Source organism: Dendrobium catenatum, unplaced genomic scaffold, assembly GCF_001605985.2.
Source record: "Dendrobium catenatum unplaced genomic scaffold, ASM160598v2 fragScaff_scaffold_1220, whole genome shotgun sequence".
NCBI classification, from domain to species: domain Eukaryota; kingdom Viridiplantae; phylum Streptophyta; class Magnoliopsida; order Asparagales; family Orchidaceae; genus Dendrobium; species Dendrobium catenatum.
The window spans coordinates 3073957-3091367 of record NW_021319682.1 but is presented as its reverse complement, the minus strand read 5'-3'; the positions used below and the strand labels follow the sequence as shown (position 1 = coordinate 3091367).

The window sequence follows — 17411 nt, the reverse complement described above, 5'->3', positions numbered from 1 at the left end:
TTGATGAGCTTAACATACACGATTTATGACAAATGGGATAAATGAAAGAAAATGATGATGACTCTTCAATATTAAGGAAATATTAATATAATATCATCCTGCTTTCCTTATATCATGATCAACGAAATACAAAAACCTAATTTAATTATAAATTATGGACTCAAGGTGGCGAAGATTGGGTCAATTTATCCTGCCAACTTATTTGTTTCACTTGTCTTTTTCTTTTAAAAAAATTATTACAAATTGTTGCGTCCTAATATATTCGTGATGGTAGAGATATAAAATTTAGCGTCCCATCTTTGTACAAAGATCCAGCACACAAATAAGTAGGGGTGTAGTGTTCATAAGAGACACCAGAGTTTTTACGTGAAAACTTCGAAAAGTGAAAAAACCAAGGGGTCTTGTCCAATTTAAATGATTCTACTAGTATTGGTGGTTGATTACAAATGATGTCCTTCCTCGGAGGAGGGTGTTGGCTCAATGTAGCAAATATACACTGTAAATGACATGACAGCTACTCTTCAGAGAGTGTTGGCTTATTCGTTTGGTTAGAAATATAATAGGTGGCGGGCGACATTGATCGAAGAGACTATAGTCGGTGGCCGATGGCCGTGGTTACCATAGTCGGCGTGTGATGGTGGTAGAAGCTACCATAGTTGACGGGCGATAGAGTTCAAAAGGACCATAATCGATCAATGGTGGTAGAAAGGATCATCACCAGTGAGTGATAATGTTTGGGAGTAGATTCAACATCAATAGTATCCGGGAATAGTTCCGACGATAGTTGGAGAATGGGCGGAAGTCCGATCGCGATCAAACTTTGGGAAGAACTCTGACTGTGATACCGTTGGGTGCAGAGTGCAAGAGAGCTCTCAAGCTTTTTCTCCTCACCCTCCTCCCCTCATGTGAAGAATGGAGGGTTATTTATAATTTTTTTGCAAGTGACATGACTAGTAAATATGAAGAATATCAATGGCATGTTGGGAGTGTTCCATCAGATGGCTCATAGTGATTCCCTTGATCATGGAGAATTTATTATGTATTTAGATGCCCCACGTATGTCAAAATTGAGTGATCTCTGGCTCGTTGGATTCATCTCGTTGAGCCTATCGATTCAATTATAAGCATGTCATATTTGAATATCATTTAATCATCCAATTAATACTTTAAATTTTTAAAGAGTACCTCGATCTTTTGATTTGGGCTCATTTGGCGGGGGCATAGTTCTATTTATAATTTTTTTGGGAGTGACATGATTTGTAAATATGGATAAAATCAATGACATATTGGGAGTGCTCCATAGAACGGCTCATAGTGATCACCTTAATCATGAAGTATTTATCAAGTATTTAGATGCCCTAGAGTTGTAAAAGAAAGGCTAATGAAATTTGAGAAATATCAATATCACAGTTTTTTTTAATGTGAAATTTTGTTGTTAAAAACTATAAAACTGCTACTTCAAACAGACTATTACAAGATTGCTTTTGTCCAGTTCCATCCCGCCTATGTCTAACCCGTCTCCGCGTTCCCTTCCACTAAGAACTCTGCGCTCTTGATTAAAAGATTCTTACGTTCTCCTTCCATGAATCCAAAAACGGGCAACGCAGTGACCCTTCTCCTATGCTGTGGGTATATGCTTCGCTCTCCATCCTCTAAAACCAACTGGTCTAATTCCGCGAGCCTCTACTCCCCTCGTTACCTAAATTTCAAACCTTCTTCTCAAAACGATAGTCCGATTCCTTACCACAATCTCATATCATCTGCAATTTTTTATGATCATTTCAAGCGCACTGATTATTTCCTTCTCCGATTACGTCGTGTAAATTCGACCGGTAAAGTTCAGACTTTGCCATTCTTCATCACCTGTACTCGGTCATTTTGTCGAATACCTGGCGTGCAACACTCTCCAGGCAGGTCCAGCTCTCCGATGCAGTATAGTAGAAGGAGTTCTATGGGTTTCAAGATCGGTCTGGAGCCTGAGAAACTTGCTGGGCTTGTTGAGGAGATTTCAAGGGATGCGGATGACATGGAATCCAATCTAGATAAGTTGAATTTAATGCTTTTTCCAATTACAGTTGCCGATGTTCTCTGTGCTTTGAATGATCGAGGTATCTCTGCAGTACGTTTTTTCGATTGGGTCTTGAAATATCATCCAAGTTTTAAACCAAATTCAGAAATCTATAATCTGATTGTGAATAATCTGGGCAGATTAGAGAACTACAGTTCTATGAGTAATGTACTCAGCGAGCTTTCGTCTAAAGGGTATTGTCTAACAGAGAAAGCTTTCACCTTTTTAAAGTTCTGCAGTTCTTCCACTATTAAGGACTCAGTTAGAACTGTAACTGAAGTTTTAAATGGCATAAGAGGCCCTTGCAGAGGTTCTGGTATTCACGCATTGATTAAACTTCTATGCGCAATGAATTTTTTCGAACTTGCCTTTTTTGTCATGGAGGAGACAGTCAGAAAGACTTCATATTACAATTTGCTGATTGCAGCGAAGTGTCAAAATGGCAACTTTAGGGAGTTAATGGATGTTTTTGATGAAATGAGAACACATGGATGTGATCCAAATATCAAATCATACAATTATTTGCTTGGAAGTTTGTTTAAGAACGACAGGGTTATTGAAGCCTGCGAACTTCTCCAGGTGATGGAAGCTGCTGGTTATGTTCCAGATTTGATCACCTATGAGGTGGTTGCATCACATGCATGTAAGGCTAACAGGTTGGATTATGCAATTGAGATTCTTAACCTGATGTTGTCTGAGGGGATTAAACCAAGGCCAACGACTCATGCAGCATTCATTAAAGGGTTATTTTGGTCTGGTCGAGTTGAGAATGCATATAATTATGTCATTGAGATGAGTGTGAAGGATAAGTGCTCAAACAATTGTAATTTTAGCTTATTAGCTAATCTTTTTCGGCTATCAGGGAGGGCGGTCGAAGCAGGCAGTATTCTTCATGAGATGATGGTGAAGGGAATCAAGCCTAACTTCCCTGTTTATATTAAAGTTCTGAAGGATTTGCACAGTATTGCTCGGGGCGATTTGGCTTCGGAACTGAAGTCAATGTTTGTGAAGTTTAACTCAAACATGGATGCTGGGTGATCCTTGTCATCTGAAGTTTTTGGTACAGTTGACAAGATTTGAAATTGTTTGCTTCCAACAGAAGAATCTATGCTTCTATGTAAGAATGCCAGTTCGAAGGGGGCTCAAGCATGACTGTTTAAATTACAATGGGCAAGGTAAGTGTTTCAATTTTCTGAACATGAATTTGTTTATTCTCTTCTTTCTCACTATTATGTTATCAAAATAAAATATTCTTTCCCATTGTTTTCATGAGGAGATATGGCAACAGAGTGGACCTAACCTATATTACCTAACTCCATTTTTTATATAAACAAGTGAAAGGTAGAGGACCTATAACTTCAACCCATATCAATTCACATTCAAAATGGGTCATAGCTCCATGTTCTAGCTTAGTATTGATTTGTCCATAACAGTATGTTTTTACTTTTCTAGGTGCCTGGATTACCTCTATTAATAATACGATATCCAGAGGTTGATTTATTATATCTACTAAGCCATCATAATCAACATCTTAGAATGCTTCTTAAGTGCTTAGTCTTAATGCATAGTTTTTTTTATGAGAATGAGAGACTTTTTGATATATTTAAGAATTTACAGAAAAACCTCATAAAGCTTCTATTTTAGAATTTGCATGTGCTTACTAGCAACTCCAATAACAACAACAACAACATTAAACCTTTGTCCCACTACATGGGGTTGTTAAAAGTCAAATTCTCGTTTAGATCTAATAAGGAAAGATCATTTCTAATATTCTCTAACCAAGTCTTTTTAGGTATACATCTATCTTTCTTAACATAAGTCAAATTTAATACCTCTACTTTCCTAACCGGGTTATCGGAAGGCCGCCGTTTTATATGACCAAACCATCTAAAGCGACTCTCTCTAATCTTATCTTCCACTGGAACTACACCAACCTTATCACGAATATGCTCGTTTTGTATCCTATCTCTAAGGGTAAAGCCACTCATCAACCTGAGCATCCTTATCTCTGCAACACTTAACTTATAATTATGCTTTTTTTTTAATGGCCAACATTCAGCACCATAAAGCATTGCAGGTCTCGCCACCATCTTATAGAATTTTCTCTAAAGTTTGAAGGGGACTTTTCTATTACACAACAAGCCCGATGCATTCCTCCACTTCAGCCATCCAACTTGAATTCTGTTGATAATATCCCCATCTATTATACCATCACTATGAACAATACATCCAAGATATCTAAAATGTTAGGGCTAATAAGAGTTAGATTATCAAAATTTCTAATTGAAATCATCAAGGAGCTTTTTATTATCAAAGGTAGTATAAGTGTTCATCAGGGTATTAATCTATTTATAATCTAGAAGACCAGCTTCTTCAAGATGATCAATAGTATATTTCCTTAAAGATGGTGACATCCCTTTTTGTTGTAAGGAAATTCAACCTAAGAAAATACTTTTATATAGTGTTTTACCTAAGAAAAGCATTTATGATTACTCCCCATAAGTAAGATTTTATTAGCATAAAATGCAATATTAGATAACCTACAGGGTGCTAGGCAATGATGAAATGACCTCTGAAGCTATGTGAAGCCAATTTGTTAATTCTATTTATGCTAATAAATGACATTACCACATAGATCTAAATGCTAATTTCTACCAATTTGGGAATTGATAGAAATTTTGATAAGTATATTTTAAGGCAGTTATTTTTCAAGCTATATATCAAATGAAATTATTAAATTATTTTAATAAAATTCAATTTGTATTATATTAAAGTCAAACTAATGTGGTTAGTGACATTGACAGCAAGAAAAATAAATATTTGATATACTGATGAATTATGCTGTTTATATATAAGACATGAGAAATTGATACTTAATTTTAATGATTTTTTATTATATTTATAAATAATAGTTGTAAATTTTCTTAAAAATAAGAAAATAATATATTTCAAACAACATGCAAATTTAAAATGTAAATGACAATAATGAATGATATTTAACGAAAATTCCACTAATTAATTACTTAAAAAGGGGGTTTGCATACATAACATTCAAAATCATATTCATATATATAACATTTAAAACTTATTAATTACTCATATAGCAATTAATTTTTTATATAAGATTGCAAAAAACATCTTCCTCATCTTTTCCGTTTACCTCCTGTCACCATACTCTCCTTCATCTTTCATGTCACTAGTCTTATGGATGCTCTTCACTAGAGAGATCTTGTCTTCACTTATTATTGGGGGATCTTGAGCAAATTTAATTACCAACAAATTCACACACTTGTCTGTATTAGGCCTTCAGCCCGTAATCTTTTGATAAGAGCCAAAGCACCCCATCACCATGTCAAGATGTGTTGCATTCTGTTGGGAAGTAAACAAGCAACGAATACAAAAAAGAAAAAGAAAATGCAGCGAAAAGAAATAACACTAGGATTTAACATAGAACAACTTAAAATAAGAAAAAAATCATAGAATCACACCCACCAAAAAATTCACTATGAAATCGGGAGAAATTTGTACATGTCATTTTCTCTCTCACTCTCTCCTTATCCCTCTTCAATCTTGCACCGTTCTTATACATGAACAAACAAAGAGAAACTCATCAAGGGATGCAACCCTTTATGAAAAAATAGAAAGAAAATTGTCTAGCTCGCCTTACAGCGTCGAGGTCTGGAGCACCACAATGCTCCCTGACAGCGCTACTGTGCCGGGATTTGGAGCGCCACAACTCTCTATCTATCTCCAAGAAAACTAATCGTGCCCCAATGTTGTACGATTGTACGAGAAATAATTTTTCCCCAGGTACAAAACACTCGAACCTAAGCTGGGGAGGACCCCCCAAGCAAGCTCAACCGATGTAATTAAGATTTGAGGTAACAATATAACCCTATCGATCAACACAACCAAATTCCACACAAAACTAACACATTCCCCTCGCCACTTATTCACCTCTCCTTCATCCTTTAGAATGACTATTGATATCATGAATGCCTTCTCCAGGGCAAATTATTGCATCAGGTCACCGAATACGTTCGGTCCTCTCTGTCTACAGTAAAGCGCAGGTCACTGTAGCTGCTACAGTGACCTGCGCTTTACTGTAGACAGAGAGGATCCGTTCACGGATCCTCTCTGTTCGATGACCTGATGCAATAATTTGCCCTTCTCCAGTGAGATTCAATCGAGAATTCATCACCTCTTATTTGTCCTTCAGACGTTACCGGTTTTATTATTGTTCTTCCTAATGAGATTTTGTAGGATTTCCTCTTTTTGTCCATTATCGACGGTTTTGGAAGCAATGGATCTAGGAAGAAGTCAATGGAGTGTTTTGTTAAGTAAATAATATGTTTTTAGTGTTAAATATAAAAATATGATAATTTTCAGTATTATTTTCCAAAAAAAAAAATATTATGAATTGGCATAAATATTAAAAAAAAAAAAACTTGCAGTTTCATGTATCGTATCAGTGTTACAACTGGGGCTCCTCGAGTGCCTGAAGAATTCGATAGGTCCGGCCGTTCGCCAGAAAATTGCACTGATCTGATTCCCGCGCCAGAAACGCTTGACGTAGGAAGACCGGCCCTCTTCATTCTCTTAGAGAAGTTTTTGTTCGCTTGGTGACCTGGTCAGGGATCGAGCAATCGGCGTTGAAGATGAGAGTTTCGAAGCGATCGATCGGCGCGGTGGCAGGATGGGTCCGGCGACAGCCGCCAAAGGTCAAAGCGTTCCTTTCCGTGGTCTCTGGGATGGCAGCACTCGCCTTCCTCAGATTCGTCGTTCACGACCACGATAATCTCTTCGTCGCCGCTGAGGCTGTTCACGCCGTCGGCATCTCGGTGCTCATCTACAAGCTCACCAAAGAGAAAACTTGTGCCGGTTTGGTGTCCTAATCCTCCGCAATATTTTCTTTGTGATACCCTAGATTTTTTTTTTTTTTTTTTGTGTTGGATTTGTATAAATGTTGGAATTGACAAGTGCATCCTGTCCCGAGGATTTAGAATTATCCATTAGCTAGGTTTGTTTCCGGCGTTCGGCTTGCTACGTGCTTGATTCAGTGTAGCTGAAAATAAAAGAATCGTACCGATAATGTTTCAAGTAGATGATGTGAACAGGCGGGGGTAGTAAAGAGGTCCAATAATGAGCTAAATTTTTATGGCTTTTCAAGTTAAGGGTGCATATACTGCCTTTTTTTGCTTAACTTGCTATATATGCAGCCAATACTGGTGAATGCATTAGTTAAAATCGGTTGTTTTTGTTCTTCAAGACAGGTTTGATATTCACTATTCCCAGGGAATAAAGAAATGAGCATCTTAAAGAGCAGCCTTCCATGCTCTTAAAAGAACGACTCATTGAAAAAGATATTTCAAACCATGGTTAACTCGCTTCACTTTTCTACCTTATCTCTCCATGTCTATTTCTTTGTAATTTTCTCCCATGTTTTAAAATTTACCTTTCAATTTGTTTCATCCGTTTACTACTATTATTTCATCAAGTTAACCATGGAAAAACTTGCCATTGTTGTACATAATGATCTTGGTGCAAGCATCATTTCTATGATATTAACTTATTATAGCCCTGAATAAAAAATGATCTTGAGCCAATTTCAAACTTGCTCAACATTAATGCAAAGATGTTCATTTTGATTTTGATGTTCAATTTGATCTCGATTCAAGCCAGGCTTTATTTACTAATCTTAAGGTTTGCTTGGTGCGGTTGCAACCATTTGTAAAATTAATTGTAGAATGGTTGTGAAAGCTATTTTGAGCATTATAGATTTTTTCCTTTTTGAAAAAATTCAGACATTGGACCTCCTACGACTACCACACTCTAGTAGATTTGGTTGTAAAAAGCTAATTCTCAACATAAATATTTTTGAAAAGCATCGTGAGATCTAACTATGAAAGTTGTATGGGAAATAAAGTATTGAAAAGTTGTTCCAAACATATCTTTAATCCATATCCAAAATTATTAATAAATCTCTTTTTTCTGCAAGTCAATTTATTTATTCTAAATGCATGCATTGATTGGTCTCTCTAGGTACTTTCTTGCCTAAGTGCACACCTTAAAACAAATTCCTTCATGTATTCATAAATACATGCATATGTACCTCAAGTTGATGTCAAGCTAGTTCTTTCAATCTTGGCCTACGTGCTCAGCCCAATCTAAGTTACATATGAATTTGGCTTTTAATTGAGGTAGAGTTAGATCCATGCCAAATAAACAATCTTTGGGTCTTCTAACCTAAAACTCATCATCAGCCCTGTCAAACGCAGAGGTAGAATTCTATAGTAATGTATAAGATGATGGCCTTTTTTTCCATGGTTTTCTTAGATAAATATTAACTTTTCATATTACGTCAGTACATGGTAAGTTCAACTTAGAGATAAAAGATATTCTGGTTTTGCTGCCAAAAAATTCTTCCACGCACAGGGGTTTGAATGCTTAGAAAATTGACCTCATCATGTATTCATTTTTGAAAGTTAAACATTTGCTAGAAAACAATATTATTTTTTATTTTGTGGGTATTGCATCTTCATGTGTTATTTCCCCCTGCGTCTTTCTGCTTGCTTGTCAATTTGTTTCGATCACTCCTTTTTCCTCTTCCCATTTCATGCTCCTTGATATGAACTCTCGTCTTTGTGCAGGACTTTCCCTCAAGTCTCAGGAATTAACAGCTTTGTTTTTATCTGTTAGACTTTACTGCAGTTTTGTTATGGAATATGATATACACACGTTGTTGGATTCTGCCACTCTTGTAACAACACTGTGGGTCATGTACATGATTCGTTTTAAACTGAGATCAAGCTACATGGAAGATAAGGACAATTTTGCTGTATACTATGTGGTAAGATTTTGTATTTTACCCTATTTGCTTGCTTGGATTTGTCTTGCAACGTACGAAACATTTAAAAAATCTGGAGTTAAGCTATTCTAGAGTATGCAATATGATAAAACCGTTCTAGGATGGTTTTTTTTTTTTTTCAACTTTTTAACAGAGCAATATGTTGAATTGATTGTGTTTCTCATGGTCCTCTTATTCTTTTCTGTTAAATATTTTTCCTATCTTTTATGTTGAACATCATGGCTAATGAAATATCACATGCATCATTTGATTTTCTTTTTATATGTTCGATACACCTGTACGGTACATCACATACGAAGCAGTGCAAAACTAACTTCATAATAATCAACTCATAATCTAGCAAAGCTTTAGAGCTTCCACCATAAGTTTTGATGTAACAATAGGAGTTAAATTACATAAAAAATTTTCTATATTCCTAATTTTTTATAAGGCAACAATAGAGATTTTCATATATTTTGGCCTCACAAAACCCTAAAAGTGAAGATTTAGTAAAAAAACAAAGAGAGTGGGGTTGCAACTTGTAAACTTTCTACCATTTTTTGTTCTTGTCTACCAAAATCAAAAGCAAAAAAAAAAAAAACCTACAATCTACAACCTAGGGTTTGATTTAGGTAAAAACAAGAAAAATCCCACAACAATCTCTTGTGAACACAGATCCACATGATAAATAAGAATAAATTGAGAGAAATGATGAATGGCAAAAAAAAAAATCAAAATCTAACTTACAGAAACTTATTTACGACCGATGGTTCACTCGACGGAACGCGGAAGAATCTCGTGAAGACGGTGCGGCTGCTCGCGGCGACGACTCTGCTCGAAGGGGCTGCTCGCGGCGACGACTCTACTCTAAGGGGCTGCTTGCGGCGACGACTCTACTCGAAGGGGCTGCTCGCGGCGACGGCTGCTCAAGGAAGAGTCGCGGAATGCTCCTTCGCTCCAGTGAAAGCAAACATCGGAAATAATGCGGGATTAGGGCGAATAGGAGTGCACCGGTGTTTATTCCTTATGTTTTTTATTTTTTATTTATTTAAAATATGAAATAGCCGGACACGCGCGTCCGGCTTAAGTTTTTTTTTTAAAAAAAAACTGGACACGCTCAAAAAGTGTCGGACACGTGTCCCCGCCGTGTCGGGTGAGTGTCCGTGTCCGACAGTGCACTGCTCCTTAAAACGGAGTGTCGGTGCATCATAGCCTGTACCTTGTCTTAAGCATGTTCTGCTTCGTTAATGTTGGTTGGGTGTAAAACCTATTTTTAATTCCACAATCTTAGCCAAATCGGTTGTAATTGAGCCCCAAAGTGATTGAACTAGTCTAAAAAAAGGTTGGCCAGTTCAACCAATTCCCACATTGTCTCAAACCAGTCAATTAGGATTCGATCAATAGTAATATTAAATTGCATAGATAGGTTTTTGATGAGTGTGGTGAGCCTAATTATGTTAAGTGTTGTCTAAAATATGGACCTTATTTAATCAAATTTTTAAACATAGGTTAATATTTGGGCTAATCATATATTAATTTGTTGAGCTTCATGGCCATTGCATAATCTTTACTTTTCAATTTTGTCTTTCAAATTTAAGATGAGGTCTTTGTGCAGGGAGATACACTTGTCCGTGCATATAAAACCAGCTGTTTGTTTAGCTAAAAGACTTGATTTTGCTATTAAGCTCATTTAACATTAGATGGCATCTAGCCAGGGAGTTTCTATTTTTCCAAGGGGGGAAAATTCAAAATGAAAATTTATGGGAAGTGGATAGCCGTAGAGCCAACATTGATTTGCATACATCATTATCATTGCGCTCCCATTCACTACAATCTTTGGTCTCCATCCTTGAAAAATTACTATTGTTTCCTTCTTCTTCCTGTGAAACTCTCTAAAATCGATACCATGGAAAAATTATTAGCAGAATCTAACTCTCTCTATATAATGATGCTATCTTTCTAAGACTCATATATAAAAATACCACTTTGACTCCCATTTGATAAAAGAAAGATATCCTAGTGATCTCAGCATCATATGGGTTCGAAGGGTTGTAGCATAATTTGGTGAAGGACATCCTAGATTTCATGGATGCACCATATGCTGTGATTCCTTGAGGGGTTTGTAGTATCCATCGACAATTGTAACAATTCCACAGCTTTTTGATCCATGGTTATCTTGCACACCTTCATATTTAAATTTCTTAGATCCAATCCGGGTGATCTCCATAATGAGGACGATTTGAGGAAAGCGTGTTTTCAATAAGGTTTATTGCTGTTATTAGTTTTGTTGGATTTAATGTTATTAAGCAGTGTTACTAAATCATGTTACTATTAATGAATAATCTGTATGCTCCATTTAATTCTTATCAATTTATGATAAAATTTGAATGCAAGAAGGTGCTTCAACATTTTTCCTTTTTAGATATCTTTTAGATTTTGGAGTTGACAATGGAATTGTTGATGAGTTTATACTTTAATATGGGCTTCCAGAGGGCCTTATCTCAAAGGCAATGAAGATGTAATGCTTGATGATGCAGATACATTATATAATTATAGAAAAAAATAAGAAATTGGAAAACACTAAAGAAAAATCTGTCAAAATAATGTGTTGTCAAGGTATAAATGTTGAATCCCTGAAGCATTAGCGAAAAGCAAAAAAATTAGAGAGCAAAACTATTAACTCTCCATAACATGATATTTAAGAGGAAAAAGGATTTATTTATAGAAATAACCTGACAACAAAAAGTGGTAACTGCCTCTAAAGCTTATCACTTGATACCAATTATGAAAATAAGAGAGAATATCAAAAGAATTGCTAAATTTTAATATATGAATAAAATCCTATCTACCTAGATTATCATTAATAACGCAACAGTCACATATTGCATCAATTTCCTTGGGATAGGAAAAACCCTTATATGAAGAGTAACTGTGGTGGAGTTTTTCCAAAAAGCTAAAGGATAATTAATGTATTTTTTTAAGGATTATATAATTTCAGTAAGTTAGAAGATATCTCCACGACATCAACACTACTACTAATGATAAAAAGATAAAATAATCCTTGATTTGCATGAACTTCAACCCAAATAGTAATCAATCATCAATTATAGGCTACAACCGTGATGACACCATAAATAATCTTTAAAAGGAAGCTTGTCGGCCTACCCTCCTACGTAGGGTATTATTTTAATAGCCAATATAAATTAATTATATAGTTAACAACCAATCTTCCTTGCTTATATTTATATATTATATTTATTCCATATAAGTTGTATCAATTCTTTTTCATGCATGAATATAATATGAAATGTTGAAATCTATAAATTCAAGAAAATATGTATAATAATCAATAACTTCTAAAAATAATAACTTTCGGTTCAATCGGTGAAATTCAGTAATATTATAGTCAAAATATTCATGAAGCCCATATCTATCATATAAAAAAAGTTACACTTTAAAAATATGATAAATCAGGAGAAAAAGTTTTTCATTGATTTAAAAGAGATTAAAGTCATTGAACTCAAAGTAATTGTAAATCATAGTAAGGTTTGGGTCACTTACAATGATCAAAAGATTTTTTATAATAGAAGTGACCGAGAAAATGACCAAAATTAGCTTTCTATCTCCTCTTCCTCTCCCTTTTCCTTTTCCCTTTTATTCTAGTGTAAGCCACGACCGAAATGGGTAGAGATGGTGTTGATGGAGACTTTTAGTGCTTATGTTTATATATATATATATATATATATATATATATATATATACTATTAATGGCCTAGCACTGCAGCACTCCGACCCAAGACCATAGCACTGCAACGCTGCATGTTAAATTTAGAATTAGAATAGAATAGATACTCCAATATCACGATATCAATTTATAGCACCATTGTACTCTTAAGCCTAGTGTTATAGTGCTCCAAAGTACAATGCCGAAGTGCTCTAGTTCAAACATAAATTCAAATTTTCATTTTAAAATACTTTTCAAATTTTTGAGTAGTTACAAACTGCCACTCTCATAGATGTTGGATGCTTAAAATTTTTTTTAAATGCCTTTTATGAGATTGACCATTGACAGTCTTAGAAAAATAATCACTAGATAGTTCTAACTAGGAGGTGGTCTCTCTTCATGGTTCTGGGGAGTGAGGGAAAATATCTTCTGCATTTTAGGAACCTCTGGTGACTTTTATCAATTCCAATGACTTATGGGATGTCTTAATGCATTGGGGCATCTCTCGGGGAGCTATAAACACAGATTATAAGCACTGTAAGCTTGAAGGTGCCTCATCTTGGTAACATAGCTGATCAGTAAAAGGAGATCAAATATCAATGCCAAAAGGCAAAATATGTGCAAACACATTAGATACTTATGGTTCTAGCAGATAAATAGGTGGAGTTCAAATCATGTGCAAAAATAGGCTAACTAAATCATAATTATTCGTGAAAATTTCTAAGTACTATAATGAGCTTGCTTGCCCACCATCCACCTTTTGCCGTGTATAATAAATTATTTGTAAACCAATATTTAATTGAAGCCAAATGCTCATTATAAAATCCAACAAATCATAGAATGCAAGTCTAGGGAATGCAAAAACTTTAGGATGTCTAATACTCCAATGGATAAATCAATAGAGGAGTGGAGTCAATTGATGGCTTACATATGAGTAAGCTTTTTTTGCATATGAGGCGGATATTATATCTTAAATTGACATCTAAAGTGCTTCCACTGTAGTGATATTATAATATTAAATGACTTAGCAGAGCCATAGGGGAATGATTTTGGAGAGGATAGCTTCGGAGGAACTGACTTCAAGCTATCTTCATAGAAACTTGTGCTCCCATGCATGAAGCTACCATGATGTTGATCTTTTCCTATGCCTTCGCAGACTCTTTTAGATAGGTCTTTCTCTACATCTATTTTGGACCATATTATTACTCTTAAGCTTAGATAGTTGATTTTAGCTTCCAAGGCTTTCCTACAGGCTTTGTGCCTTCATCGCTTTTTTGAGTTACTTGTGTCCGCGAACATTTATAAGCTAGAGACGTTCCACAGTAGTAAAATTCTATTGGGAAGAGGAACTCATTTAGCATGCTGCAGTTGGAATTAAAAGCTTGTTCTTATTAAATATTATTTGGCAATTTATGACGTGAAAAATATTGTGTTGTCCATATTTACTATGTGATCATTTTTAGCATTAGATCACATATGTATATGCTTCTTTGAACTCTCTTAGTACAATTTTGCCTAAGAGGTGGATATGATATCTTAAACAGACATCGAAAGTGCTTCCACCATAGCGATGTCACATATTTAATGATTTAGGATTTTATTATTTTAGTGGTTTTTTATTAGGATTCTTTGCATGAGTGATGAATGATGTGCTATGAGTTAACATTTATTATTTGCAATTTTCTACTTTCTGGTTTACAAATGCTTTTGAAGATCGAAGTCAATATTGGTTTTTGGATTGCAGCTAGAAAACTCTATCCCTATGATTTTTCTTTCTTATGTTCTAACTTTTTAGTTTCATTTACTTCAATCCAGTTAACAATATTGGCTTTGGCCTTTCCACCTTTCCTAGATAGTACTCATTTTCCTAAATAATTGGACTACAAATGTTTCAAATTGATATTGACCGAGTTTTTCACCTTATAAATGTAGGTCGTGCCTTGTGCAGTGTTAGCTTTGTTGGTTCACCCAACGACATCACACAATTTTGTTAACAGGATTTTTTGGGCCTTCTGTGTTTATCTTGAAGCTGTTTCAGTGTTGCCACAGCTTCGTTTGATGCAGAACACCAAGGTAAAGATCAAATATGATGGTTTATATCAATTTGCTTTATATTTTCTGATGTTACGTGCATATTTGCACAGATTGTTGAGCCATTTACAGCACATTACGTCTTTGCATTAGGAATTGCCAGGTTTTTGAGCTGTGCCCATTGGGTTCTTCAGGTTTGTTTCAGTGCATTCCTTGCCATCTACTTACATTGTTTTTTTTAAATATTTCTATGTATCTTGTTGTTATGTTCAGTTGTGTAGTTTTATGCTAATTTTTTTAACTTAAGTTATCTTCAAATTTGTTAAATATAATGCATTTTGCTACGACATATTCACTTAGCATGCTTAATGAATTTTGTGGACTGGAACACTTCAAGAGTTGAAAATTTATCAAAATTGGCTCTTTATGTGCATATTTGGTGGAAGTCAGAACAAAGCTCTTGGCATAAGTAATGAAAAACAAACGGGTTATCTAGTAGTTCTTTGTGTTCTATTTATAGAGGCCGTGTAATATTTTATTTACTTGCATTTAAATTTTTTTAATATTTGGTTGGAAGCAATAAAATATATAAATTAAAATTTTGAGAGATTTAAAATTAGGGGTGTCAAAATGAGTATTCGGGTTGAATTCGGAATTGACTTTGGTCCTATTCATCTGACACGAACTCGACCCGGTTTTGTAGATGTGTCAGAAATTCTGACCCAGAGCTGACCCGCCAGGTTACCGGGTTGACCCGATCTTACTCGTTAACTCAGAATATGGTAGTGAGTTCGGGCGCGAACTCAAGCGCGAAGGGGGTGCGATCACGAAGAGGGCGGTGCAGGCGTTCCTCAAGCGAGTCTAGGAGCGGTGCGGGCGCGGGAGCAAGCAGGTTAGGGTGTAGTTGCGGGAGCGGGGGTGGGTTCGGGTGCGGATGTGAGCATTGCAAACACAAGCGCGGGAGGGCGAGCTCGGCCTGCGCAGGAGTGTTGTGGGCGGTCACGAGAACTGGAGGGCTGCGCCGCTGCGGGGGGGCGCAAGGGCGAGATCCGGGTCAATTCGGGTCGTCTTTGGGTTTCCTTCTCCCCATCATCAGCATTGCCTCCCTCTCCTCACATAGCGTCCTTCACCATAAACCTCATTTGAGTCGTTGAAAAGTCCAAACAAGAAGGAGAAAGAGAGACTATTTAAAGTGTACCCTAACAAACATAAAATAGTTGCAATGTATTTGATTTGCATCCAACCAAACAACTATTATATTTTTAAAATGCATGCATTTCAATTACGTTACATTTCTAATATGCATATATTCAAAGCATCCAACTAAAACACCCCCTTCCCTCTATTAAAGGTTCATATTCTCTATCTAAAACCTAAATAAACTTTTCTCTTCACATAATTATCATCTTTTCCATAAATTAAAATGTCAGCGAGCTAAGAACCCTAAAATTTTGCTTAGCCAAGTCTCAATTGATACTTTCAGGTTTTGGACACACACGGAAGATTGTTGACTGCTCTTGGATATGGTTTGTGGCCATCAATGGTCCTTCTCTCTGAAATAGTTCAAACATTCATCCTTGCGGATTTCTGTTATTACTATGTTAAGAGGTTAGCCCCTCCAATCCAATTGAAATTAGAATTATACCGTTACCTTACTGCTTTCAAATATTTATAACAATTTTATTTTGTATTTTTACAGCATCTTTGGTGGGCAACTTGTACTTCGCCTTCCTGCAGGTGTTGTGTGAGTTTGAAAAAGCCCTGCAGAGTCTGATCTTAAGCTTCATTTGGGACGGATTTTTTACTGATTCTTAAAGCTGTTTTTTAAAATTTTTATACTAAAAAGTTGTTTTAAGACGCAATAAGAAAGCTGTTTCAAACGAAGCCTAAGTATGTTGCGCAGCAGATTTTATTTTGATAAATTAATTCATATTTTGATGCTTTTTACAAAGGCTAATTCAATTTCCATTGATTAGAGTGATTTGAAGGTTACCATTTTGACTTAGATAATAGCTAAAAATTAAGTCTTCTTCTAATGAGAATTATTGATTCACCACGTTGTTGTTTATGTGATGAACTATTTTCGCCTGTTTTTCTCCTGCATTTTCATGAACAACCTTCGGATTTCTTTGATTTGATTCTATGTAATGTCTTTGGACAGTTACTTTCTTGAATATTTTTATCAGCCGGAGATTAAAGGCTCGTTTGGGATGGCTTTCTTACAACTTTTTAAAATAATTTTTTAATATAAAAATTAAATTTTTTGTACTAAAAAATTATTTTAAGAAGCATGAAATGAAGCCTGAGACTTTATTTGGTATGATTTTTTTGCTATTTTTAAAACAGTTTTCTTGTAAAAAAAAAATAATTAAAAAATTTATAGCAATAAGAAAGCCATTTCAAACGAAGCTTAAATTTGTCCCCTATAATCATAAATTTAATTATGATTGAATTATGGTTGATGACTTTATTTTGAAGTAAATATAATATTAAAATTTTATGTATTAAATTCATTAAATATAATAAGAAAACATATTCTAATTGAATATGCCAAATTTGAATAAAGATATGCTGAGCTAGATTTCCTCAAGTATTATTCATCAACATCAAATGAATAATACTTAAGATATGATTTATGATAAGATAGAGGTAGTCCTACAAAAACTTAAGATAATATTACAAATAATTTTTTTATTAAATTTAAGTTAGAATTTTATTTTTAATGGAACATAATGGAGAAA

General features: G+C 35.1%; 1 protein-coding gene across 2 annotated transcripts; it reads left to right on the top strand.

Annotated features, from left to right (window-relative positions):
- Positions 1 to 1493: 1493 nt before the first annotated feature.
- LOC110104371 (putative ER lumen protein-retaining receptor C28H8.4) lies at positions 1494 to 16723 on the top strand. 2 transcript variants are annotated; one of them, XM_028699181.1, is made up of 7 exons: positions 1504 to 3243; positions 6541 to 6949; positions 8719 to 8918; positions 14572 to 14712; positions 14784 to 14864; positions 16154 to 16278; positions 16370 to 16723. In XM_028699181.1, the coding sequence occupies exons 2-7, from the start codon at positions 6727 to 6729 to the stop codon at positions 16416 to 16418; spliced, it is 819 nt and encodes a 272-aa protein (XP_028555014.1). In that variant the 5' UTR covers positions 1504 to 3243; positions 6541 to 6726; the 3' UTR covers positions 16419 to 16723. The 2 variants fall into 2 exon arrangements, 1 of the variants encoding a protein (XP_028555014.1); XR_003702273.1 differs by lacking the exons at positions 8719 to 8918; positions 14572 to 14712; positions 14784 to 14864; positions 16154 to 16278; positions 16370 to 16723 and having other exon boundaries at positions 1494 to 3243; positions 6541 to 6726.
- The last annotated feature ends 688 nt before the right edge of the window (positions 16724 to 17411 follow it).

What these genes read in the sequence shown, in the direction of transcription:
- LOC110104371 (XM_028699181.1), top strand. Translation starts at nt 6,727, where the DNA reads ATGAGAGTTTCGAAGCGATCGATCGGCGCGGTGGCAGGATGGGTCCGG. An exon ending in ATTTTGCTGTATACTATGTG is followed by an intron (nt 8,919 to 14,571) that starts GTAAGATTTTGT and finishes TTATAAATGTAG; the next exon opens with GTCGTGCCTTGTGCAGTGTT. An exon ending in GTTTGATGCAGAACACCAAG is followed by an intron (nt 14,713 to 14,783) that starts GTAAAGATCAAA and finishes ATATTTGCACAG; the next exon opens with ATTGTTGAGCCATTTACAGC.